A 27,196-nucleotide genomic window follows, 5' to 3' on the forward strand; every position below is an offset into this window, starting at 1 on the left:
TTCATCCCAGTGCCCCCCACTATGTCCTCCCAGTGCCTCCCAGTTCATCCCAGTGCCTCCCAGTGCCCCCCACTATGCCCTCCCAGCGCCTCCCAGTGCCTCCCAGTTCATCCCAGTGCCCCCCACTATGCCCTCCCAGCGCCTCCCAGTGCCTCCCAGTTCATCCCAGTGCCCCCCACTATGCCCTCCCAGCGCCTCCCAGCGCCTCCCAGTTCATCCCAGTGCCTCCCAGTGCCCCTCACTATGCCCTCCCAGCGCCTCCCAGCGCCTCCCAGTTCATCCCAGTGCCCCCCACTATGCCCTCCCAGCGCCTCCCAGTTCATCCCAGTGCCTCCCAGTTCATCCCAGTGCCCCCCACTATGCCCTCCCAGCGCCTCCCAGTGCCTCCCAGTTCATCCCAGTGCCTCCCAGTGCCCCCCACTATGCCCTCCCAGCGCCTCCCAGTGCCTCCCAGTTCATCCCAGTGCCTCCCAGTGCCCCCCACTGTGCCCTCCCAGCGCCTCCCAGTGCCTCCCAATATGGCCTCCCAGTTCAACCCAGTGCCTCCCAGTAACTCACAGTGCCTCCCAGTAGCTCACAGTGGCCCCTACTGTGGCATCCCAGTGCCTTCCAGTGCCCCCCACTATGGCCTCCCAGTGCCTCCCAGTATGGCCTCCCAGTATGACCTCCCAGTGCCTCCCAGTATCTCCCAGTATGACTTCCCACTGCCTCCCAGTATGATCTCCCAGTACCTCCCATTATGGCCTCCCAGTACCTCCCAGTATGACCTCCCAGTGCCTCCCAGTGCCTCCCAGTATGGCCTCCCAGTACCTCCCAGTATGACCTCCCAGTGCCTCCCATTGCTTCCCAGTATGGCCTTACAGTTCCTCACAGTGCCCCCTAGTATGATCTCCCAGTACCTCCCAGTATGGCCTCCCAGTGCCCCCTAGTATGACCTCCCAGTGCCTCCCAGTACCTCCCAGTATGACCTCCCAGTGCCTCCCATTGCTTCCCAGTATGGCCTTACAGTGCCTCACAGTGCCCCCTAGTATGATCTCCCAGTACCTCCCAGTATGGCCTCCCAGTGCCCCCTAGTATGACCTCCCAGTGCCTCCCAGTACCTCCCAGTATGACCTCCCAGTGCCTCCCATTGCTTCCCAGTATGGCCTTACAGTGCCTCACAGTGCCCCCTAGTATGATCTCCCAGTACCTCCCAGTATGGCCTCCCAGTGCCCCCTAGTATGACCTCCCAGTGCCTCCCAGTACCTCCCAGTATGAACTCCCAGTGCCTCCCATTGCTTCCCAGTATGGCCTCACAGTGCCTCACAGTGCCCCCTAGTATGACCTCCCAGTGCCTCCCAGTATGGCCTCCCAGTACCTCCCATTATGGCCTCCCAGTACCTCCCAGTATGACCTCCCAGTGCCTCCCATTGCCTCCCAGTATGACATCCCAGTGCCTCCCAGTGCCCCCTAGTAGGACCTCCCAGTGCCTCCCAGTGCCCCCTAGTAGGACCTCCCAGTGCCTCCCAGTGCCCCCCACTATGCCCTCCCAGCGCCTCCCAGTGCCTCCCACTGCCTCCCAGTACCTCCCAGTGACTCTCAGTAGCTCCCAGTAGCTCCAAGTGCCCCCTACTATGGCCTCCCAGCGCCTCCCAGTGCCTACCAGTTCCTCGCAGCGCCTCCCAGTAGCTCCCAGCGCCTCCCAGTGCCTCCTAGCATGACCTCCCAGTACCTCCCAGTATGGCCTCCCAGTATGGCCTCCAGTGCCTCCAGTGCTGCCCAGTATGGCCTCCCACTGCCTCCCAGTATCTCCCAATATGGCTTCCCACTGCCTCCCAGTATCTCCCATAATGGCCTCCCAGTATCTCCCAGTATGACTTCCCAATGCCTCCCAATATGACTTCCCAGTGCCTCCCAGTATGGCCTCCCAGGGCCTCCCAGCATGACTTCCCAGTACCTCCAGTGCTGCCCAGTATGACCTCCCAGTGCCTCCCAGTATCTCCCACTATGGCTTCCCACTGCCTTCCAATATGACTTCCCAGTGCCTCCCACTAGCTCCAAGTATGGCCTCCCAGTGCCTCCCAGTATGGCCTCCCAGTGCCTCCAGTGCTGCCCAGTATGTCCTCCCAGTGCCTCCAGTGCTGCCCAGTATGACCTCCCAGTGCCTCCCATTAAGGCCTCCCAGTGCCTCCAGTGCTGCCCAGTATGACCTCCCAGTGCCTCCCATTAAGGCCTCCCAGTGCCTCCAGTGCTGCCCAGTATGACCTCCCAGTGCCTCCCATTAAGGCCTCCCAGTGCCTCCAGTGCTGCCCAGTATGACCTCCCAGTGCCTCCCATTAAGGCCTCCCAGTGCCTCCAGTGCTGCCCAGTATGACCTCCCAGTGCCTCCCATTAAGGCCTCCCAGTGCCTCCAGTGCTGCCCAGTATGACCTCCCAGTGCCTCCCATTAAGGCCTCCCAGTGCCTCCAGTGCTGCCCAGTATGACCTCCCAGTGCCTCCCAGCAGCTCACAGTATGGTCTCCCAATTCCTCCCAGTATGACCTCCCAGTATGGCCTCCCAGTGCCTCCCATTATGGCCTCCCAGTGCCTCCCAGTATGGTCTCCCAGTATGATCTCCTAGTGCCTCCCATTATGACCTCCCAGCGCCTCCCAGTGCCTCCCAGTATGGCCTCCCACTGCCTCCCAGTATGGCCTCCTAGTGCCTCCCAGTGCCGCCTCCCAGTGCCCCCCAGTGGCCTCCCAGTATGATCCCAGTATCATCCCAGTTCTTCCCCAGTATCCTCCCAGTAGCTCCCAGTGCCATCCAGGGGCTCCCAATGCCCCCTAGTGGCCTCTTAGTGGCATCCCAGTATCACCCCAGTGCCTCCCAGTATGGCCTCCCAGTGCCCTCCCAGTTGCCCACAATGCCCTCCAGTATGCTCCCAGTTCATCCCAGTGCCCTCCCAGTTGCCCACAGTGCCCTCCCAGTTGCTCCCAGCTGCTCCCAGTGCCCTCCCAGTTGCTCCCAGTGCCCTCCCAGTTGCTCCCAGTTCCCTCCCAGTTGCCCCCAGTGCCCTCCCTGTCCATTCCAGTATGCTCCCAGTATGCCCCCAGTTCACCCCAGTGCCCTCCCAATTGCCCCTAGTGCCCTTCCTGTTCATCCCAGTGCTCTCCCAGTTCATCCCAGTTCATGCCAGTAACCTCCCAGTTCATCCCAGTGTTCTTCCAGTTCATCCCAGTTCATCCCAGTAACCTCCTAGTTCATCCCAGTGCCTGCCCAGTTGCCCCCAGTGCCCTTCCTGTCCATCCCAGTCCCCTCCCAGTTCATCCCAGTTCATTCCAGTAACCTGCCAGTTCACCCCAGTGCCCTCCCAGTTGCTCCCAGTGCCCTCCCAGTTCATCCCAGTACCCTCCCAGTCCCCCACCCAGGTGTCCCCCACCCTGCTGCTGCTGGCACCAGCAGCCTCCTCTTACTGGTTGCACTGGTTTGAACTGGGAGGACCAGTTTGGGGGGACTAGGAAACTGTGGGGGTGGATACTGGGAGCACTGGGAGGGGGAACTGGGAGCACTGGCCCCCAGATCACCTCCCACTGTCCCCAGTGCCCCCTCCCAGTGCTCCCAGTTCCCCCTTCCAGTGCTCCCAGTCCCTTCCACTGCTCCCAGCTCCCCCTCCCAGTCCCTCCCAGTGCTCCCAATGCTCCCAGTGCCCCCAGTCCCTCCCAGTGTTCCCAGTGCCCCCTCCCAGTGCTCCCAGTCCCTCCCAGTGCTCCCAGTGCCCCCTCCCAGTGCTCCCAGTCCCTCCCAGTGCCCCCAGTGCTCCCAGTCCCTCCCACTGCCCCCACTGCCCCCAGTGCTCCCAGTGCCTCCCAGTGCCCCCGGTCCCTCCCAGTGCTCCCAGTGCCCCCTCCCAGTGCCCCCAGTGCTCCCAGTGCCCCCAGTGCCTTCAGTTCCCCCAGTCCCTCCCAGTGCTCCCAGTCCTTCCCATTGCCCCCAGTCCCTCCCATTGCCCCCAGTCCCTCCCAGTGCTCCCAGTCCCTCCCAGTGCTCCCAGTATGTGGTGGTTGGAGCCTTAGCTGGGAGCTAGGAGCTGCGGCAGCTGAGAGGCCAAGGCTGCCCCCAGGGGCGAAAGGAGAGACTCAGCCCAAGGGATTGCTCCCAGTCTCTCCCAGTGCTCCCAGTGCCCCCAGTGCCTTCAGTGCCCCCAGTCCCTCCCAGTCCCACCCAGTGCTCCCAGTGCCCCCAGTGCCTTCAGTTCCCCCAGTCCCTCCCAGTGCTCCCAGTCCCTCCCACTGCCCCCAGTGCTCCCAGTCCCTCCCAGTGCTCCCAGTGCCCCCAGTCCCTCCCAGTGCTCCCAGTCCCTCCCACTGCTCCCAGCTCCCCCTCCCGGTCCCTTCCAGTGCTCCCCATGCTCCCAGTTCCTCCTCCCAGTCCCTCCCAGTGCCAGCCAGTGCTCCCAGTGCCCCCAGTGCTCCTAGTCCCTCCCAGTGCCCCCAGTTCCTCCCAGGGCTCCCAGTCCCACGCAGTGCTCCCAGTTCTCCCAGTGCCCCCAGTCCCTCCCAGTGCTCCCAGTATGTGGTGGTTGGAGCCTTAGCTGGGAGCTAGGAGCTGCGGCAGCTGAGAGGCCAAGACTGACCCCAGGGGCGAAAGGAGAGACTCAGCCCAAGGGATTGCTCCCAGTCCCTCCCAGTGCTCCCAGTGCCCCCAGTGCCTTCAATGCTCCCAGTCTCTCCCAGTGCTCCCAGTGCCCCCAGTGCCTTCAGTGCCCCCAGTCCCTCCCAGTCCCACCCAGTGCTCCCAGTGCCCCCAGTGCCTTCAGTTCCCCCAGTCCCTCCCAGTGCTCCCAGTGCCCCCAGTGCCTTCAGTTCCCCCAGTCCCTCCCAGTGCTCCCAGTCCCTCCCACTGCCCCCAGTGCTCCCAGTCCCTCCCAGTGCTCCCAGTGCTCCCAGTGCCCCCAGTCCCTCCCAGTGCTCCCAGTCCCTCCCACTGCTCCCAGCTCCCCCTCCCGGTCCCTTCCAGTGCTCCCCATGCTCCCAGTTCCTCCTCCCAGTCCCTCCCAGTGCCAGCCAGTGCTCCCAGTGCCCCCAGTGCTCCTAGTCCCTCCCAGTGCCCCCAGTTCCTCCCAGGGCTCCCAGTCCCACGCAGTGCTCCCAGTTCTCCCAGTGCCCCCAGTCCCTCCCAGTGCTCCCAGTATGTGGTGGTTGGAGCCTTAGCTGGGAGCTAGGAGCTGCGGCAGCTGAGAGGCCAAGACTGACCCCAGGGGCGAAAGGAGAGACTCAGCCCAAGGGATTGCTCCCAGTCCCTCCCAGTGCTCCCAGTGCCCCTCCCAGTGCCCCCAGTGCTCCCAGTCCCTCCCAATGCTCCCAGTGCCCGGTGGTTGGAGCCTTAGCTGGGAGCTAGGAGCTGTGGCAGCTGAGAGGCCAAGGCTGCCCCCAGGGGCGAAAGGAGAGCCTCAGGTGGGGGTACACCCAACCCCCCCAACCTCCCCCAGGGCTCCTTCTTCCTCCCTCCCTGCCTTGGGCCTAGCCAGGGGAGGTGCTCTCCCCCATTGCCCAGGCAGCAGCCAGCTCTGCAGCCCCTCTTGCCAGAGGGATCTGGAGGGGCTGGAAGGTGTCCAGAGAAGGGCCAGGAGGAGGAGCAGAGGGCTGGAGCTGCTCTGCTGTGAGGACAGACAGAGGGAGTTGGGGCTGTTCAGTCTGGAGAAGAGAAGGCTCCCAGGTGACCTCATTGTGGCCTTCCAGTATCTGAAGGGGGCTACAAGAAGGCTGGGGAGGGACTGCTCAGGATGTCAGGCAGTGATAGGACTAGGGGGGATGGAATGAAGCTGGAGGTGGGGAGATTCAGGCTGGAGGTGAGGAGGAAGTTCTTCCCCATGAGAGTGGTGAAGCCCTGGAATGGTTTGTGCAGGGAGGTGGTTGGGGCCCTGTCCCTGGAGGTGTTTAAGCCCAGGCTGGATGAGGCTCTGGCCAGCCTGATCTAGTGTGGGGTGTCCCTGCCCATGGCAGGGGGCTGGGAATAGATGATCCTTGTGGTCCCTTCCAGTCCTGACTGATACTGTGATAAGAAAGAGGCAGAGAGGACTCCCTGCTGCTGTTTGATAGGGGAGCAGGGCATTATGGGATGAAACGCCTGCTTCCTGTGCCCCCCCACTGGGCTGCAGCCTCTTGGGACATCACAGTATCACAGTATCAGTCAGGGGTGGAAGGGACCACAAGGATCATCTAGTTCCAACCCCCCTGCCATGGGCAGGGACACCCCACACTAGATCAGCCTGGCCACAGCCTCATCCAGCCTGGGCTTAAACACCTCCAGGGACAGGGCCCCAACCACCTCCCTGGACAACCCATTCCAGGGCTTCACCACTCTCATGGGGAAGAACTTCCTCCTCACATCCAGCCTGAATCTCCCCACCTCCATGCCTGAACCATCAGGAGAGCTCAGATGGGGACAAGGCTGAGAATCTCTCCCCCTGCTCCCCCCTCCTCCCTCCTAACAGAAAGGGGGGAAAAAAAGGGAAAGGGAAGGAGCAAGAATGTGGAGTGGGCCTGGCAGCAGAGGGGTGAAGAGTTGTCTTTACACAATATCTCTATACAACAATACCAGGTAAGGGTCACAAGGGCAAGGAGCAAGGATGGATGGGAGGGGGGCAAAGAGGAAGAATACAAAACCAGTCTCTCTCTGAAGAGGCACAGAGGCAGCAGGGAGAAGGATCAGGCCCAAGCACGTGGCAGAGGAGCAGGAGGGCAGCCACAGCAGCTCTCATCCAGGAGAGGCAGGAGCCACCAAGGGGACCTAATGGCTGCAATGTCCTCCCCTAGCTGGGCAGGGAGGGGGGAGCGGAACAGACTCAGCTTCCCAGGGGGGAAAAGGCCCTGCAGGGAGGGCAAAGCACTCCCAAGCCCTCCCCACTTTGATTTCAGGATGGGTGTTAACCCATCACACAGTGGAAGTAGGGGGAGGTGGGGGAAGAGCCCTTGGGGGGGTTGGGCGTACCCTGAGGTGGGGAGAGGGAAGTGCTGGGATGCTCCTGGGTGTGCTTTGGGATCTCTTTTGTGCCTGGGGTGCTGTGTGAAACATTCCCTGCTTCTCTGTTCAAACCCTTCCACCCCTCCTGTGCACCATCTGAGCATCATTTCCCCTGCCCTGGGGGGAGGCAAGGGAGGCTCTGCCTTCCAGCCCACCTCACCCTCCTTCAACCTGCCTGACTCTGCTGCTGGCTGCTCCAGCTCCTGGCAGGAGGGCTGGGGAGTGCCCTGCGTGGCTGCTGCCTAAGGAGCCAGCATCCAGCTGGCAGCCAGGCGCCGGTGGCGCCCCCCAGGGAGCAGTGCTGGGCCCCAGCCTGTTCAACATCGTCACTGATGATCTGGAGGAGGGCATGGAGTCCATCAGCAGGAAATGTGCAGATGACAGCAAGCTGGGGGCAGGAGTTGATCTGCTGGAGGGCAGAAGGGCTCTGCAGAGGGACCTCAACAGGCTGGGCAGATGGGCAGAGTCCAACAGGATGGCATTCAACAAGTCCCAGTGCCAGGGGCTGCACTTTGGTCACAGCAACCCCAGGCAGAGCTACAGGCTGGGGGCAGAGTGGCTGAGAGCTGCCAAACAGAGAGGGACCTGGGGGTGCTGATTGACAGCTGCCTAAACATGAGCCAGCAGTGTGCCCAGGCAGCCAAGAAGGCCAATGGCATCCTGGCCTGCATCAGGAACAGTGTGGCCAGCAGGAGCAGGGAGCTCATCCTGCCCTGTGCTCAGCACTGCTTAGGCCACACCTTGAGTCCTGTGTCCAGCTCTGGGCTCCTGAGGTTAGGAAAGAGGTTGAGCTGCTGGAAGGTGTCCAGAGAAGGGCAACAAAGCTGGGGAGGGGTTTGGAGCACAGCCCTGTGAGGAGAGGCTGAGGGAGCTGGGGTTGCTTAGCCTGCAGAAGAGGAGGCTCAGGGGAGACCTCATTGCTCTCTCCAACTCCCTGAAGGGAGGTTGGAGCCAGGTGGGGGTTGGTCTCTTCTCCCAGGCAGCCAGCACCAGAACAAGAGGACACAGTCTCAAGTTGTGCCAGGGGAGGTTTAGGCTGGAGGCGAGGAGAAAGTTCTTCCCAGAGAGAGTTGTTGGCCATTGGAATGTGCTGCCCAGGGAGGTGGTGGAGTCACCATCCCCTGGGGGTGTTCAGGAGGGGACTGGACGTGGCACTGGCTGCCATGGTTTAGCCAGGAGGTGCTGGGTGCCAGGTTGGCCTTGGTGATCTTTGAGGTCTCTTCCAGCCTTGGTGATGCTCTGATGCTGGGGGAGGGGAGAAGAGGGGAGGGGAGGGGAGGGGAGGGAGGCTCTGCCCTTCACCTCGCCACAGGCGGCCGCAGCGGGGGGCACCCAGCCCGGAGCGGCACCGAGGGCTCTTGGGCACAGTGAGGCTGCTGAAGCGTGCAGGGAGCAGGAGGGAAGAGAGCTCAGAGCTTCCTTAAGCAGCGCCTAAGAGGCTGTGAGCCAGGCCGGCCCAGCTCAAGCGAAGGCCTCCTGAGAGACGCTGAGCGCAGCGCCGGAGCCTCCCAGCCCTGCAAGCCTCAACCTGCCTCCCACCGGCCCTCTGCTGGGCCTCCTGCTGCTCTCTCGGGAGCAGAACGCTGCTGGGGTGCTGATGGCTCCAAGCTCCCCTCCCAGTGCCCCCAGTGCTCCCAGTTCCCCTTCCCAGTGCTCCCAGTTCCCCCTCCCAGTGAACCCAGTTCCCCCTTCCCAGTGCTCCCAGTCTCTCCCAGTGCTCCCAGTTCCCCTCCCAGTGCTCCCAGTTCCCCCTCCCAGTGAACCCAGTTCCCCCTTCCCAGTGCTCCCAGTCTCTCCCAGTGCTCCCAGTTCCCCTCCCAGTGCTCCCAGTTCCCCCTCCCAGTGCTCCCAGTTCCCCTTCCCAGTGCTCCCAGTTCCCCTCCCAGTGCTCCCAGTTCCCCTTCCCAGTGCTCCCAGTCTCTCCCAGTGCTCCCAGTTCCCCTTCCCAGTGCTCTCAGTTCCCCTCCCAGTGCTCCCAGTTCCCCTCCCAGTGCTCTCAGTTCCCTCTCCCAGTGAACCCAGTTCCCCCTTCCAGTGCCCCCAGTGCTCCCAGTTCCCCTTCCCAGTACTCCCAGTTCCCCTCCCAGTGCTCCCAGTTCCCCCTCCCAGTGCTCCCAGTGCTCCCAGTTCCCTCTCCCAGTGGTCCCAGTGCTCCCCCTTACAGGTCTTCCAGTGCTCCCAGTTCCCCCTTCCAGTGCACCCAGTGCTCCCAGTCTCTCCCAGTGCTGCCAGTCTCTCCCAGTGCTGCCAGCTCCCCCTCCCAGTGCACCCAGTCTCTCCCAGTGCTGCCAGCTCCCCCTCCCAGTGCACCCAGTTTCCCCTCCCAGACCCTCCCAGTGGTCCCAGTTCCCCCTCCCAGACCCTCCCAGTGCTCCCAGTTCCCCCTCCCAGTGCTCCCAGTCTCTCCCAGTGCTCCCAGTTCCCCCTCCCAGTCCCTCCCAGTGCTGCCAGTTCCCCTTCCCACTACTCCCAGCTCCCCCTCCCAGTCCCTCCCAGTGCTCCCAGTTTCATGACTCCAACTCTTTCCTCTTTCTCCATTGATTCTTTATTTTTGCTGTTGTCTCCTCCCAGTTTGGGTCCAGTTTGGTCCCGTTTGGGAGCAGTATGGTATAGGTTGGGTCCAATTTGGGACCAGTAGGGTCCAGTTTGGTCCAATATCATTCAGTAGGGTCCAGTGTGGTCTACTTTGGTCCAGTTTGGTCAAGTAGGGTCCAGTTTTAGTCCAGTAGGGTCCAGTTTGGTGCCAGTATCATCCAGTCTGGTCCAATTTGGTCCAGTTTTGGTCCAGTATCATCCAGTAGGGTCCAGTTTGGGACCAGTCTGGTCCAGTCTGGTCCAGTTTGGTCCAATTTTGGTCCAGTATCATCCAGTAGGGTCCAGTGTGGTCCACTTTGGTCCAGTATGGTCCAGTTTGGGTCTAGTTTTGGTCCAGTATCATCCAGTTTGGGTCCAGTTTGGTCCAGTATCATCCAGTAGGGTCCAGTGTGGTCCACTTTGGTCCAGTATGGTCCAGTTTGGGTCCAGTTTTCATCCAGTAGGGTCCAGTTTGGTTCTAGTTTGGGTCCAGTATCATCCAGTAGGGTCCAGTTTGGGTTCAGTATGGTCCAGTTTGGTTCCAGTAGGGTCCAATTTGGTCCCATATGGTCCAGTTTGGGACCAGTAGGGTCCAGTGTGGTCCACTTTGGTCCAGTATGGTCCAGTTTGGGTCCAGTTGGGTCCAGTATGGTCCAGTCTTGGTCCAGTATCATCCAGTAGGGTCCAGTGTGGTCCGCTTTGATCCAGTATGGTCCAGTTTGGTCCAGTAGGGTCCAGTATGGTTCCAGTATCATCCAGTAGGGTCCAGTTTGGGTCCAGTACGGTCCAGTTTGGGACCAGTAGGGTCCAGTTTGGGTCCAATAGGGTCCAGTATGGTCCAGTTTGGGTCCAGTTGGGTCCAGTTTGAGTTCAGTATGGTCCAGTCTTGGTCCAGTAGAGTCCAGTATGGTCCAGATTGGGTCCAGTTTGGTCCAGTCTGATCCAGTATCATCTAGTAGGGTCCAGTGTGGTCCACTATGGTCCAGTAGGGTCCAGTTTGGGACCAGTTTGACCCAGTATGGGTCCAGTTGTTGTTGTTGGTAGAACCTCATGGCCATGTTGGGTGCTTGGACACTGCAGAGGGTGATGGTGATGATCATGATGAAGATGATGATGGTGGTGGTGATGAAGAAGATGAAGATGATGCTGCTGATGCTGGTGATGATTGTGGAGCCTCATGGCCATGTTGGGTGGTTGGACACTGGAGAGGGTAATGGTGATGATGATGATGATGAAGATGATGATGATGATGATGTTGATGCTGGTGGTGGTGGTGGTGATGATGATGATGAAGAAGAAGATGCTGATGCTGGTGGAGCCTCATGGCCATGTTGGGTGGTTGGACACTGGAGAGGGTGATGGTGATGAAGATGATGATGATGGTGATGATGATGGTGATGATGGTGATGCTGCTGGTGGTGGTGATGATGATAATGATGAGGAAGATGCTGATGAAGATGCTGATGATGAAGAAGAAGATGCTGATGCCGGTGATGCTGGTGGAGCCTCATGGCCATGGTGGGTGGTTGGACACTGGAGAGGGTGATGGTGATGAAGATGATGATGATGAAGATGATGCTGGTGGTGGTGATGATGACGATGATGAAGATGCTGATGCTGGTGGGACCTCATGGCCAGGTTGGGTGGTTGGACACTGGAGAGGGAGATGATGATGAAGATGATGCTGGGGGTGGTGATGATGATGAAGAATAAGATGCTGATGATGAAGAATAAGATGCTGATGATGAAGAATAAGATGCTGATGATGAAGATGCTGATGAAGATGCTGGTGGAACCTCATGGCCAGGTCGGGTGGTTGGACACTGGAGAGGGTGCTGCTGCTGCTGAAGATGATGAAGAAGATGCTGCAGATGCTGCTGGTGGGACCTCATGGCCATGCTGGGCGGTTGGACACTGGAGAGGGTGATGGTGATGAAGATGATGATGAAGATGATGCTGGTGGTGGCGATGATGATGATGATGAAGATGCTGATGCTGGTGGGACCTCATGGCCAGGTTGGGTGGTTGGACACTGGAGAGGGAGATGATGATGAAGATGATGCTGGGGGTGGTGATGATGATGAAGATGATGCTGATGATGAAGAATAAGATGCTGATGATGAAGATGCTGATGCTGGTGGAACCTCATGGCCAGGTTGGGCGGTTGGACACTGGGAGAGGCTGATGGTGATGAAGATGATGATGATGAAGATGATGCTGATGCTGATGAAGATGATGATGAAGATGCTGATGCTGGTGATGCTGGTGGGACCTTATGGCCAGGTTGGGCGGTTGGACACTGGGAGAGGCTGATGCTGATGAAGATGATGCTGATGAAGATGATGCTGCTGGTGATGCTGGTGGGACCTTATGGCCATGTTGGGCAGTTGGACACTGGGAGAAGCTGATGGTGATGAAGAAGAAGATGATGAAGATGATGCTGATGAAGATGATGATGAAGATGCTGATGCTGGTGATGCTGGTGGGACCTTATGGCCAGGTTGGGCGGTTGGACACTGGGAGAGGCTGATGGTGATGAAGAAGATGATGATGAAGATGATGCTGATGAAGATGCTGATGCTGGTGATGCTGGTGGGACCTTATGGCCATGTTGGGCGGTTGGACACTGGGAGAGGCTGATGGTGATGAAGATGATAATGATGAAGATGATGCTGATGCTGATGAAGATGCTGATGCTGGTGGGACCTCATGGCCAGGTTGGGTGGTTGGACACTGGGGAGGGTGAAGGTGATGAAGATGCTGATGATGAAGGTGCTGATGAAGATGCTGGTGGGACCTCATGGCCAGGTTGGGCGGTTGGACACCGGAGAGAGCGACGGCGATGATGATGATGGAGGCGATGAAGAGGCCGGGGGCGCTGCTGCAGATGCTGCCGGCGGCGGCGTGGGCGCGGGGGGGCGTCAGGGCCGCCGGATGGCGCTGCGGATCCAGGCGGAGGCGGTGCAGACGTTGGAGTAGACGCCGGGCTGGCCGCGGCGGCCGCACACAGCCATGCCCCAGGACACCACCCCCTGCAGCACGCCGCCGCACACCAGCGGGCCCCCGGAGTCACCCTGCGGAGACAAGCGCAGCGCCACTGCAGCCAGGCGGCACCGCCACAGCCAGGCGGCACCACCGGAGCCAGGCGGCATCTCTAGAGCCACGCACAGCAGCACCAGAGCCACACTCAGCACCACCACAGCCACACACAGCACCACCACAGCCAGGCGGCACCACCGGAGCCAGGCGGCATCTCCAGAGCCACACACAGCAGCACCAGAGCCACGCACAGCAGCACCACAGCCAGGCAGCACCAGAGCCAGGCGGCACCACAGCCAGGCGGCATCTCCAGAGCCACACACAGCAGCACCAGAGCCAGGCGGCACCACCAGAGCCAGGCGGCATCTCCAGAGCCACACACAGCAGCACCAGAGCCACGCACAGCAGCACCACAGCCAGGCGGCATCTCCAGAGCCACACACAGCAGCACCAGAGCCACGCACAGCAGCACCACAGCCAGGCAGCACCAGAGCCAGGCGGCACCACAGCCAGGCGGCATCTCCAGAGCCACACACAGCAGCACCAGAGCCAGGCGGCACCACCACAGCCAGGCGGCATCTCCAGAGCCACACACAGCAGCACCAGAGCCAGGCGGCACCACCAGAGCCAGGCGGCATCTCCAGAGCCACACACAGCAGCACCAGAGCCACGCACAGCACCACCACAGCCAGGCGGCATCTCCAGAGCCACACACAGCAGCACCAGAGCCACGCACAGCACCGCCACAGCCAGGCGGCACCACAGGAGCCAGGCAGCATCTCCAGAGCCACACACAGCAGCACCAGAGCCAGGCAGCACCACCAGAGCCACACTCAGCAGCACCAGAGCCAGGCAGCACCACCAGAGCCACACTCAGCAGCACCAGAGCCAGGCAGCACCACCGGAGCCAGGCAGCACCGCCGGAGCCACACTCGGCACCACCAGAGCCACACTCGGCACCACTGGAGCCAGGCAGCACCACTGGAGCCACACTCAGCACCACCGGAGCTAGGCAGCACCACTGGAGCCACACTCAGCACCACCGGAGCCAGGCAGCACCACTGGAGCCAGGCAGCATCTCTAGAGCCACGCACAGCAGCATCAGAGCCAGGCGGCACCACCAGAGCCAGGCGGCACATCCAGAGCCACACTCAGCACCACCAGAGCCAGGCAGCACCACCAGAGCCATACTCAGCACCACCAGAGCCACACTCAGCACCACCAGAGCCAGGCAGCACCACCGGAGCCAGGCAGCACCACCGGAGCCACACTCAGCAGCACCAGAGCCAGGCAGCACCACCAGAGCCACACTCAGCAGCACCAGAGCCAGGCAGCACCACCGGAGCCACACTCGGCACCACCGGAGCCAGGCAGCACCACTGGAGCCACACTCAGCACCACCGGAGCTAGGCAGCACCACTGGAGCCACACTCAGCACCACCGGAGCTAGGCAGCACCACTGGAGCCACACTCAGCACCACCGGAGCTAGGTGGCACCACCGGAGCCAGGCAGCACCACCGGAGCCAGGTGCACCACGACACCAGGTGCACCACCACAGCAAGGCAGCACCACCACAGCCAGGCAGCACCACTGGAGCCACACTCAGCACCACCAGAGCCACACTCAGCACCACCGGAGCTAGGCAGCACCATCGGAGCCACACTCAGCACCACCGGAGCCACACTCAGCACCACCGGAGCCAGGTGCACCACCACAGCCAGGCAGCACCGCCGGAGCCACACTCAGCACCGCCAGAGCCACCAGTGGACAGGGTACAACCTCCCCTGCAGCCACCCCAAAGCCTCAAGCTTCCAGGAGCCACTTCCAGGCCTCTGCCAAGAAGGTCTTGAGTGGGACCTAACCCCAGCTCCAGCTCCATCCCTCCAGCTCCCTCCCCAGCTCCATCTCCACCCCCACCTCCGTCACCTATCCAGGTGGTCTTTGGTGGGACCCCAAAGCTTGGTGGGTCCCAACTCCAGCTCCAGGTCCATCCCCACCTCCCGTGCTCCTCCAAGAAGGTCTTCGGTGGGACCCCAAAGCTTGGTTGGAACCCAAAGCTTCTTTGGACCCAATCCCAGCTCCAGGTCCATCCCCACAGCTCCATCTCCTCTCCAGAAGCCCTTTGGTGGGACCCCAACCTTCACCTTCCCTTCCCCCCCTCCTCTTGAGGAACCACCTGGAGGCCTTTGCCACCTCCCGGGCGCCCCCTGGTGGCCCTCTCGCGGTGGCTTCCCTGGAGGTGGTGGTGATGGAGGTGGTGGAGATGGAGGAGAGGTCCTCACCTGGCAGGAGTCGATGCCCCCCTGGGGCACCCCAGCACAGAACATGTTGGGGGTGATGGAGTTGCCGTAGGCCCTGGAGCAGGAGGACCTCCCAAAGGTCTGGATGGAGGCACATTGGAGCTTCTGGGGCAGCTTGGCTGGGGGGGGAGGTGGAGAAGACACAGTCAGGAGGAGGTCCAAGCCAGCTGCCAGCCAAGCTTGGAGGTATCTCAGGAGGCTTCCTGCCAGGTGGCCTCCAGGAGAGGTTGAGGCCAAGGGAACCTCCTCCAGGGAGGTTCCTGAGCAGCAGGAGGTCACCTCAGGGGCTCCTTGGAGAACCTTCTCTGCCCACCTGATGTGGAAGTCCTGGAGGGGGGCCACCTGAGAAGGTCTCCTTGGGGAGGTCTCTCCTCCTTCCCTCCCTCCCTCCCTCCCTCCCTCCCTCCCTCCCTCCCACCACCTTCTTCACCTTCTCCCCCACCTTCTCCCCGAGCTCCTGCCCAGCCTCCAGGGGACTTGGTGGTGCCCCAAGTTCTCCACCACCTCCACGTTCTCCACCACCCTCAACCTCTCCACCTCCACCACCTCCAACTTCTCCATCACCAACTTCTCCACCCCAACCTTCACCTCCACCTCCACCCCAACCTTCACCTCCACCTCCACCCCAACCCTCTCCACCTCCACCCCAACCTTCTCCACCACCACCTCCACCCCAACCTTCTCCACCACCATCTCCACCTCCACCCCAAACTTCTCCACCTCCACCCCAACCTTCTCCACCTCCACCCCCACCTTTTCCACCACCATCTTCACCCCCACCTCCACCCCAACCATTTCCACCCCCATCTCCACCCCAACCTTCTCCACCTCCACCCCAACCTTCTCCACCACCATCTCCACCTCCACCCCCACCTTTTCCACCACCATCTCCACCCCCACCTCCACCCCAACCTTCTCCACCCCCACCTCCACCCCAACCTTCTCTACCACCATCTCCACCCCCACCTCCACCCCAACCTTCTCCACCACCATCTCCACCCCCACCTCCATCCCCACCTCCACCCCAACCTTCTCCACCCCCACCTTCTCCACCATCTCCACCTCCACCTTCTCCACCACCTCCTCCACCCCCACCTCCACCCCAACCTTCTCCACCACCATCTCCACCCCCACCTCCACCCCAACCTTCTCCACCACCATCTCCACCCCCATCTCCACCCCCACCTTCTCCACCCCCACCTTCTCCACCCCAACCTTCTCCAACCCCATCTCTACCCCCACCTTCTCCACCACCTTCTCCACCCCCACCTCCTCCACCCCCACCTCCAGCCCAAACTTCTCCACTACCACCTTCTCCTCCCCCTTGCCCCTTCCCCCCCCAGCCAGCTCCTGCCCTACCTCCAGGGGACCTGGTGGTGCCCCAGCCGGAGACGCTGCACCTCATGCCCTCCGTGGGGCACCTGGTGGCCAACCTGATCTTCTTGATGTTGCTGCTGAACCTCACAGGTCTGTCCAACCTCAGCAGCATGAAGTCGTTGTCGTTCCTCCGGGGGTTGTAGCGAGGGTGGACCTGGACCTTCTGGATGGTCCTCACCTCCCCGGTGCCCTCCCGCAGGGTGTCCGTCCCGATCAGCACCCTCAGGTCCCTGCCCCAGAGGGGGAGAAGGTCAGGAGACCACTCTTGGGCCCACCAAGAGGCTTGGAGGGCAAGAGGGAGAGCTCAAGGGTTGGCCAGCAAGAAGGTCTCCATGGCTGGTCACCAAGGAGAAGGCCTGAAGGGTTGGCCAACAAGGAGAAGAATCTCAAGGTCTGACAATCAAGAAGGCCTCAAGGTTGGTCAGCAAGGAGAAGTTCCTCAAGGGTTGGCCATCAAGGAGAAGGCCTCAAGGGGTGGCCACCAAGGAGAAGGCCTCAAGGGGTGGCCAACCAACCCTTGAAGTTCACCAACCCTTGAGAACCACCAACCCTTGTTGACCACCAACCCTTGATGTCCACCCAACCCTTGCTGACCACCAACCCTTGAGGACCACCCACCCCTTGCTGACCACCAACCCTTGCTGACCACCCAATCCTTGCTGACCACCCAACCCTTGAGGACCACCCAACCCTTGGGGACCACCCAACCCTTGGGGACCAACCAACCCTTGGGGACCACCCACCCTTGCTGACCACCCAACCCTTGGGGACCACCCACCCTTGGGGACCACCCAACCCTTGAGGACCACCCAACCCTTGAGGACCACCCACCCTTGAGGACCACCCACCCTTGAGGACCACCCACCCCTTGTTGACCACCAACCCTTGCTGACCACCCAACCCTTGAGGACCACCAACCCTTGAGGACCACCCAACCCTTGAGGACCACCCACCCCTTGTTGACCACCAACCCTTGCTGACCACCCAACCCTTGAGGACCACCCAACCCTTGAGGACCACCCACCCTTGAGGACCACCAACCCTTGAGGACCACCCACCCCTTGTTGACCACCAACCCTTGCTGACCACCCAACCCTTGAGGACCACCCAACCCTTGAGGACCACCCACCCTTGAGGACCACCAACCCTTGAGGACCACCCACCCCTTGTTGACCACCAACCCTTGCTGACCACCCAACCCTTGAGGACCACCAAACCCTTGAGGACCACCCAATCCTTGAGGACCACTCAACCCTTGCGGACCCCCCAACCCTTGAGGACCCCCCAACCCTTGAGGACCCCCCAACCAACTCTTGAGGACCACCCACCCCTTGTTGACCACCAACCCTTGAGGACCACCCACCCCTTGTTGACCACCAACCCTTGAGGACCACCCAACCCTTGAGGACCACCAACCCTTGAGGACCACCCACCCTTGAGGACCACCCAATCCTTGAGGACCACCCACCCTTGCTGACCACCCAATCCTTGAGCACCACCCAACCCTTGCGGACCACCCAACCCTTGAGGACCACCAACCTTTGCTGACCACCCAATCCTTGAGCACCACCCAACCCTTGGGGACCACCAACCCTTGAGGACCACCCACCCCTTGTTGACCACCCACCCTTGCTGACCACCCAACCCTTGGGGACCATCAACCCTTGCTGACCACCCAACCCTTGGGGACCATCAACCCTTGCTGACCACCCAACCCTTGTTGACCACCCAACCCTTGGGGACCACCCACCCCTTGTTGACCACCCACCCTTGCTGACCACCCAACCCTTGGGGACCATCAACCCTTGGGGACCACCCAACCCTTGGGGACCATCAACCCTTGCTGACCACCCAACCCTTGAGGACCACCCACCCCTTGTTGACCACCCACCCTTGCTGACCACCCAACCCTTGAGGACCACCCACCCCTTGTTGACCACCCACCCTTGCTGACCACCCAACCCTTGGGGACCATCAACCCTTGCTGACCACCCAACCCTTGGGGACCATCAACCCTTGCTGACCACCCAACCCTTGGGGACCACCCACCCTTGCTGACCATCAACCCTTGCTGACCACCAACCCTTGAGGACCACCCAGCCCTTGAGGACCACCAACCCCTTGTTGACCACCAACCCTTGAGGACCACCCAACCCTTGAGGACCCCCAACCCTTGAGGACCTGATTGGTGATGCCCTGCCGCTGCTCTCACCTGGTTGGCTGCCTGCAGTGGGCGGCAGTCAGCACCCATTGGGCGTCGATGAGGCTCCCCCCGCAGAGGATCTGCCCCCTCTTGACGATGGCCACCTGGAAGGGTCTGCTGGAGATGGAGCAGGGCACGCCCCCGATGATCCGCGACTCATCCACGGGGTCTGCAGGACAAGCAGCTCCAGCTGACCCCAGACTGGACCCAGGGCAACCACAAACCACCTCCAGGAGGTCCAAAACCATCTCAAGACGGTCCAAAACCATCTCAAGACCCCAAAATCAACTCAGGACTCCAAATCAGCTTAGAAAGACCCAAAAGCATCTCCAGAAGGTCCAAAACCATCTCCAGAAGGCCCAAAATCAACTCAAGACCCAAAAGCAGCTTAGCAAGACCCAAAAGCACCTCAAGAAGGTCCAAAACCATCACAGGAAGACCCAAAACCATCTGAAGAAGGTCCACAAGCATCTCAAGAAGACCCAAAAGCATCTCAAGGAGACCCAAAAGCATCTCAAGAAGACCCAAAAGATCTCAAGACCCCAAAATCAACTCAGGACTCCAAATCAGCTTAGAAAGACCCAAAACCATCTCCAGAAGACCCAAAACCATCTCCAGAAGACCCAAAATCAGCTTAGAATGGCCCAAAACCATCTCAAGAAGACGCAAAAGCATCTCAACAAGACCCAAAAGCATCTCAAGACCAAAAGCAGCTTAGAAAGACCCAAAACCATCTCCAGAAGGTCCAAAAGCATCTCAAAAAGGTCCAAAACCAACTCAGGACTCAAAAGCAACTTAGAGAGATCCAAAACCACCTCCAGCAGGTCCAAAACCATCTCAAGAAGACCCAAAATCAACTTAAGACTCCAAATCAGCTTGGGAAGACCCAAAAGCCTCTCAGGAAGGTCCAAAAGCCTCTCAGGAAGGTCCAAAAGCCTCTCAGGAAGGTCCAAAAGCATCTCAAGACTCCAGATCAGCTTAGAAAGACCTAAAAGCCTCTCAAGAACACCAAAAAGCCTCTCAAGAAGGCCCAAAAGCATCTCAAGTAGACCCAAAATCAACTCATGACCCAAAAGCATCTCCAGAAGACCCAAAAGCGTCTCCAGAAGGTCCAAAACCAACTCAGGACTCAAAAGCAACTTAGGGAGATCCAAAACCACCTCCAGAAGGTCCAAAAACATCTTAAGAAGAGCCAAAATCATCTCAAGGGGACCCAAAACCATCTCAAGAAGACCCAAAACCATCTCAAGACTTCAAATCAGCTTGGGAAGACCCAAAAGCATCTCCAGAAGACCCAAAAGCATCTCCAGAAGACCCAAAACCATCTCAAGACCAAAAGCAGCTTAGAAAGACCCAAAACCACCTCCAGCAGGTCCAAAACCATCTTAAGAAGAGCCCAAATTATATCAAGAAGACCCAAAACCATCTCAAGACTCCAAATCAGCTTGGGAAGACCCAAAAGCATCTCCAGAAGGTCCGAAACCAACTCAGGACCCCAAATCAACAGAGAGATCCAAAACTACCTCCAGCAGGTCCAAAACCATCTCAAGAAGGGCCAAAACCATCTCAAGACCCAAAAACCAACTCAGGACTCCAAATCAGCTTAGAAAGACCCAAAAGAATCTCAAGAAGGTCCAAAACCATCTCCAGAAGGTCCAAAAGCATCTCAAGAAAACTCAAAACCATCTCAAGAAGACCCCAAACCATCTCCAGAAGACCCAAACCATCTCCAGAAGACCCAAAAGCACCTCCAGAAGACCCAAAAGCACCTCAAGGAGACCCAAAACCATCTCAAGGAGACTGAAAAACATCTCAAGAAGATCCAAAACTATCTCCAGAAGGTCCCAAACCAACTCAGGACCCAAAATCAACTTAGAGAGATCCAAAACTACCTCCAGCAGATCCCAAACAATCTTAAGAAGAGTCAAAATCAACTCAAGAGGACCCAAAACCATCTCAAGAGGACCCCAAACCATCTCAAGAGGACCCAAAACCATCTCAAGAGGACCCAAAACCATCTCAAGAGGACCCAAAACCATCTCAAGAGGACCCAAAATCAACTTAAGACTCCAAATCAGCTTGGGAAGACCCAAAAGTCTCTCAAGAAGGCCCAAAATCAACTCATGACCCAAAAGCATCTCAAGAAGACCCAAAAGCATCTCCAGAAGGTCCAAAACCAACTCAGGACTCAAAAGCAACTTAGAGAGATCCAAAACCACCTCCAGCAGGTCCAAAAACATCTCAAGAAGGGCCAAAACCACCTCAAGACCCAAAAATCAACTCAGGACTCCAAATCAGCTTAGAAAGACCCAAAAGCATCTCCAGAAGGTCCAAAAGCATCTCCAGAAGGTCCAAAAGCATCTCCAGAAGACCCAAAATCAACTCAAGACCCAAAAGCAGCTTAGAAAGACCCAAAAGCAGCTTAGAAAGACCCAAAAGCAGCTTAGAAAGACCCAAAACCATCTCCAGAAGGGCCAAAATCAACTCAAGACCCAAAAGCATCTCAAGAAGACCCAAAAGCATCTCAAGAAGGGCCAAAACCATCTCAAGACCCAAAAATCAACTCAGGACTCCAAATCAGCTTAGAAAGACCCAAAAGCATCTCCAGAAGGTCCAAAAGCATCTCCAGAAGGTCCAAAAGCATCTCCATGATGACCTCCAAGCCTTGGCCACCTCCATGAAGGCCTTGGCACCTCCAGAGCTGCTCCACCAATGTTGTTCCCACCCCTGAGTTGCCCTCCAAGGCCACCAGGAGGCCCTCCCTGGCCCTCACTTCTTCTCCACCTCTTTCCTCAGGACCTTCTGGGAGGGGACCTCCGAGGGAGGACCTTCCCCAGGCCCCAGCTGGTGACACATCTCCAGGAGAGCCACCCTGGAGGTGGCCCAGCTGGTAGGACCTGCTCCATGGGTGGCTCCTGCTGGCCCCAAGGTGGAGTCAACGGCGCCAGGAGAAGTCCTGAGGTCAGGAGGAGCCAGGTGAGGACATCCCTGAGGAATGTGAGGCCCTTCCAACCCCCCTGGAGATGTCCTCCAAGGCACCTCCTCAGCTTCCAGGGCTTTGGAGGCATCTCCCCAGGCTTTAGGTGGCCTCAGGAGCATCTCCCCAGGCTTTAGGTGGCCACCTCCGTGAGGACTTCCAACCTTTGAGCTTCTCCAACCTTTGAACTCCTCCATGAAGACCTCCAAGCCATGAAGACCTCCAGCCATTGAACCTTCTCCAACCTTTGACCTTCTCCATGAAGACCTTCAACTTTTGACCTTCTCCAACCTTTGACCACCTCCATCAGGACCTCCAACCTTTGAACCTTCTCCAACCTTTGACCACCTCCATGAAGACCTCCAAGCCATGAAGACCTCAAACCTTTCAACCTTCTCTACCCTTTGACCACCTCCATGAAGACCTCCAAGCTATGAAGACCTCCAACCTTTGAACCTTCTCCAACCTTTGACCTCCTCCATGAGGACCTCCAACCTTTGAACCTTCTCCAACCTTTGAACCTTCTCCATGAAGACCTCCAAACCATGAAGACCTCCAACCTTTGAACCTTCTCTACCCTTTGACCACCTCCAAGAAGACCTCCAAGCCATGAAGATCTCCAACCTTTCAACCTTCTCTATCCTTTGACCACCTCCATGAAGACCTCCAAACCATGAAGACCTCCAAACCATGAAGACCTCCAAACCATGAAGACCTCCAACCTTTGAACCTTCTCCAACCTTTGAACCTTCTCCACCCTTTGACCACCTCCATGAAGACCTCCAAGCCATGAAGACCTCCAACCTTTGAACCTTCTCTATCCTTTGACCACCTCCATGAAGACCTCAAGCCATGAAGACCTCAAACCTTTCAACCTTCTCTACCCTTTGACCACCTCCATGAAGACCTCCAAGCTATGAAGACCTCCAACCTTTGAACCTTCTCCAACCTTTGACCTCCTCCATGAGGACCTCCAACCTTTGAACCTTCTCCAACCTTTGACCTTCTCCATGAAGACCTCCAAGCCATGAAGACTTCTGACCATTGAACCTTCTCCAACCTTTGACCACCTCCATGAAGACCTCCAACCTTTGAACCTTCTCCAACCTTTGAACCTTCTCCAACCTTTGAACCTTCTCCAACCTTTGAACCTTCTCCATTAAGACCTCCAAGCCATGAAGACCTCCAACCATTGAACCTTCTCCAACCTTTGACCTTCTCCATGAAGACCTCCAACCTTTGACCTTGTCCAACCTTTGACCACCTCCATGAAGACCTCCAACCTTTGACCTTCTCCAACCTTTGACCTTCTCCATGAAGACCTCCAAGCCATGATGACCTCAAACATTGAACCTTCTCCAACCTTTGAACCTTCTCCAACCTCTGAGCTTCTCCTGGAGGACCTCCACCCTTTGGCCACCTCCAAGGTAGCTTCCAGCCCAGGTGGCTCCGGTCCAGGCTGGCTGCTGCCGGTTGGGACATCGGAATGCGGAGCTGGGGCTGGTGGGACAGGTTCCTGCTGCTGGGACCTCTCTTGGACCTTCCTTGGGTGGGGGTGGGAGACGCCCAACCTGCTGGCATCTGCTCCCCATCCGGTCCTGGAGCTGCTGCCAACCACCTGGAGACCTTCAGACCCTTGGGTTTGGAGACCTGGGCTTGACCTCGAGGATCTGGAGGGGGCTGGAAGCCACCAAGCTCCTTGGAGGCATCTCAGAGGTTTCCTTGGAGGCATCTCAGAGGCTTTCCTTGGAGGGCTGTGGATGGGAACCACCTGGAGATCTCCAAACTCTTGGGTTGGAAGCCCAAGGCTTGGCCTTGAGGATCTGGAGGGCAACCAGGAGCTCCTTGGAGGCATCTCAAAGGCTACTTTGGAGGTGGTGGATGGGAACCACCTGGAAATCATCTTCAAACCCTTGGACTGAAGCCCAGGGCTTGGCCTCAAGGATCTGGAGGGCAACCAGGAGCTCCTTGGAGGCATCTCAGAGGCTTCCTTGGAGGTGGTGGATGGGAACCACCTGGAGACCTTCAGACCCTTGGGTTGGAGCCATTAAGGTTGGCCTTGAGGATCTGGAGGGCAACCAGGAGGGGCTGGAAGCCACCAAGCTCCTTGAAGGCATCTCAGGGGCTTGCTGGAGCCCCCATGGTGGAAGGTCCCCAGAGGTCAAGGAACCCAACCCCAGGTGGTGTCTCCCTGCCTGGTGCTGGACCCCAGAAGCTCCCCAGAAGCCTCCAACCCTGCCTATGGTGGCCTCCAACCCAAGGCCTGCCCCATGGTCAGGGGCCATGACCCTTGGTCCTCCTCCCTGGGTGGAGGAAGAGCCACCAAGAGGTCACCTCAGGCTGGAGACCTTCAGCCCATGGAGGTCCTCCTCCAGCAGGGGTGGCTCAGGAGGTGTCTGAAGGCCAAAGGAGGTTGGAGCTCAGCCAAGGCCTTCTCCTGACTCTGCTGAAGCCTTCCCGGCAGGCAGGAGATGACTTCTGCCCAGCCCTGGCCCAGCCCTGCTCCTCCCATCCTGTCCCAGCACCTTCATCACCACCACCATCATCATCACCACCATCGTCATCTCCAGCTTCTTCCTGCCCCACCAGCTGAGGTCAGCTCCACCTTGGTCCAACATCTCCACCTCCATTTCCATCTCCACCTCCACCTCCTTCTCCCCCCCTCCTTCTCCATCTCCACCTCCATTTCCATTTCCATACCCATCTCTAACTCCATCTCCACCTCCTCCACCTCCACCTCCATCTCCATCACCTCCACCTCCATCTCCATCTCCATCACCTCCACCTCCACCTCCTCCACCTCCACCTCCATCTCCACCTCCGCCTCCATCTCCACCTCCTCCATCTCCACCTCCTCCATCTCCATCTCCACCTCCTCCATCACCATCTCCACCATCTCCTCCATCTCCACCATCTCCTCCATCTCCACCATCTCCTCCATCTCCACCGTCTCCTCCATCTCCAACTCCACCATCTCCTCCACCTCCATCTCCTCCATCTCCATCCCCACCTCCAACTCCTCCATCTCCATCCCCACCTCCAACTCCTCCATCTCCATCTCCTTCTCCTCCACCTCCACCCTCCTTGGTGTCCCTGTCCCCTCCCTCACCCCAGGTCTCACCTTCTCCACCTTCGTTGCCTTCACCTTGGGCCACTGCAGGGTTGGTCACCGAGAGGATGATGATGGAGAGGAAGACGAAGGTCCCATGGCCACCAGGAGCCATCCCTGGAGCAGAGAAACCACAGAGGATGAGGACAGAAGGTCTTGGCAACCACCAGGAAGATCTTGGCCACCACCATGCAGGTCTTGACCACCATCATGGGGGTCTTGGCTACCCCCAAGAAGCTCTTGGCCAGCACCATAGAGGGCTTGGCCTCCCCCATGAAGTTCTTGGCCATAACCAAGGAGGTCCTGGGCACAACCACAGAGGTCTTGGCCACCACCAAGGAGGTCTTGACCACCACCACTGAAGTCTTGGCCTCCAACATAGAGGTCTTGGCTACCACCAAGGCGGTCCTGGCCACCACCAAGGAGGTCTTGGCTACCACCATGGAAGTGCTGGCCACCACCAAGGAGGTCTTGGCTACCAACATGGAGGTCCTGGCCACCACCAAGGAGGTCTTGGCTACCACCATGGAAGTTCTGGCCACCACCAAGGAGGTCTTGGCTACCACCATGGAGGTCCTGGCCACCACCAAGAGGTCTTGGCCACCACCAAGGAGGTCTTGGCCACCACCATGAAGTTCTTGGCTATCACCAAGGAGGTCTTGGGCACAACCAAGGAGGTCCTGGCCTCCAACATGGAGGTCTTGGCTACCACCAAGGAGGTCCTGGCCACCACCACGGAGATCATGGCCTCCAGCATAGAGGTCTTGGTCACCACCAAGGAGGTCCTGGCCACCATGGAGGTCTTGGCCACCACCAAGGAGGCCTTGGCCACCATAGAGCTCTTGGCCACCATCATGAAGGTCTTGGCCACCATGGGGGTCTTGGCCATCACCAAGGAGGTCCTGGCCACCACCATGGAGGTCTTGGCCTCCAGCATAGAAGTCTTGGTCACCACCAAGGAGGTCGTGGCCACCACCAAGGAGTTCTTGACCACCATGGAGGTCTTGGCCACCACCAAGAATGTCTTGGTCAGATCCAAGGAGCTCTTGGCCACCACCATAGAGGTCTTGGCCGCCACCATGAAGGTCTTGGCCGCCACCAAGGAGGCATTGGACATCCCCATAGAGGTCTTGACCAACACCAAGGAGCTCTTGCCCACCACCATGAAGGTCTTGACCAACACCAAGGAGGTCTTGACCACCTTAGAGTCCTTGGCCACCATCAAGGTCTTGGGAGATCCAAGAAGGTCTTGGCACCCAGCATAGAGGTCTTGGCCACCACCATGCAGGTCTTGGCCACCAAGCAGATCTTGGTCACCACCATGAAGGTCTTGGCCACCACCATGAAGGTCTTGGCCACCATGAAGGTCTTGGGCGCCACCATGAAGGTCTTGGCTACCACCATGAAGGTCTTGGACACCAAGGAGGTCTTGGCCACCATGAAGGTCTTGGCTACCACCATGAAGGTCTTGGCCACCACCATGAAGGTCTTGGCCACCACCATGAAGGTCTTGGCCACCACCATGAAGGTCTTGGCCACCACCATGAAGGTCTTGGCCACCATGAAGGTCTTGGGCGCCACCATGAAGGTCTTGGCTACCACCATGAAGGTCTTGGACACCAAGGAGGTCTTGGCCACCACCATGAAGGTCTTGGCCACCACCATGCAGGTCTTGGCCACCATGAAGGTCTTGGCCACCAAGGAGGTCTTGGCCACCACCATGAAGTTCTTGGCCACCACCATGAAGGTCTTGTCTACCACCATGAAGGTCTTGGCCACCATGGAGGTCTTGACCACCACCATGAAGGTCTTGCCACCACCAAAGAGTTCTTGGCCATGACCATGAAGGTTTTGGCCACCAAGGAGGTCTTGGCCACCACTAAGAAGGTCTTCACCACCACCAGTGAGGTCTTGGCCACCACCATGCAGGTCTTGGCCACCAAGGAGATCTTGGCAACCAACAAGGAGGTCTTCACCACCACCAGTGAGGTCTTGGCCACCATGGGGGTTTTGGCCACCACCAAGGAGATCTTGGCCACCATGGAGGTCTTGGCCACCAAGAAGATCTTGGCCACCACCATAGAGGTCTTGGCCACCACCAAGGAGGTCTTGGCCACCACCCTGGAGCTCTTGGCCACCCCCAGGGAGGCCTTGGCCGGCAGCCCCGGGGCGTTGCCCCCACGGGGAGGCCGCGTTGCCCCCGGGGGCAGGCTGGGACTCACCGGCGAGCAGGAGGAGGTCTGCAGCGGGCAGGGAGCGGCCGAGCAGCTGCCTCTGCCTCTGCCTCTGCCTCCTCCTCTTATAGCCCCGGGGCGGGGCCGGCCCCGCCCCCTGCTGACTCAGCGCCCGGGGGGGCGGGGCGGGGCGGGGCACCGGCTGCCGCTGCCGGCCCGGGGGGAGGGGGGGGCGGGGGCCACCTCCTGGAGACCTGCCCTGGGCACCTTCGAGGGCTGCCCAGGGCCACCCAGGGGCTGCCAAGGGCCACCCAGGGGCCGCCAAGGGCCACCAGGTGCCACCCAGACACCACCCAGGACCTGCCAAGGACCACCCAGGGGCTGCTAAGGGCCACCAGGTGCCACCCAGGGGCTGCCAAGGGCCACCCAGGGGCCGCCAAGTGCCACCAGATGCCACCAA

General features: G+C 59.2%; 2 protein-coding genes across 2 annotated transcripts; one reads left to right on the forward strand and one right to left on the reverse strand.

Moving 5' to 3' along the window:
* Nucleotides 1–21: 21 nt before the first annotated feature.
* Nucleotides 22–10,915, forward strand: LOC137460681 (proline-rich protein 36-like). Its single transcript, XM_068170866.1, is given in 2 exon segments — nt 22–645; nt 10,601–10,915. Coding segments are annotated over 2 exon segments (939 nt in total).
* Nucleotides 9,505–26,819, reverse strand: LOC137460682 (kallikrein-14-like). Its single transcript, XM_068170867.1, has 6 exons — nt 26,785–26,819; nt 24,575–24,679; nt 18,486–18,645; nt 16,256–16,503; nt 14,879–15,015; nt 9,505–12,630 (listed from the first exon to the last, which is right to left on the reverse strand). The coding sequence occupies exons 2-6, from the start codon at nt 24,675–24,677 to the stop codon at nt 12,478–12,480; spliced, it is 801 nt and encodes a 266-aa protein (XP_068026968.1). The 5' UTR covers nt 24,678–24,679; nt 26,785–26,819; the 3' UTR covers nt 9,505–12,477.
* Nucleotides 26,820–27,196: the final 377 nt, after the last annotated feature.

The sequence above is a fragment of the Melanerpes formicivorus genome, unplaced genomic scaffold, assembly GCF_026170545.1.
Source record: "Melanerpes formicivorus ecotype bairdi unplaced genomic scaffold, bMelFor1.0.p_v2 SCAF_701, whole genome shotgun sequence".
NCBI classification, from domain to species: Eukaryota; Metazoa; Chordata; class Aves; order Piciformes; family Picidae; genus Melanerpes; species Melanerpes formicivorus.

Coding starts and splice junctions, on each gene's coding strand:
- LOC137460682 (XM_068170867.1), bottom strand. CDS start 24,677: ATGGCTCCTGGTGGCCATGGGACCTTCGTCTTCCTCTCCATCATCATC. Junction 18,646..24,574: donor AGGCAACGAAGGTGGAGAAG/GTGAGACCTGGG, acceptor CTTGTCCTGCAG/ACCCCGTGGATGAGTCGCGG. Junction 16,504..18,485: donor CACTGCAGGCAGCCAACCAG/GTGAGAGCAGCG, acceptor CCTCTGGGGCAG/GGACCTGAGGGTGCTGATCG.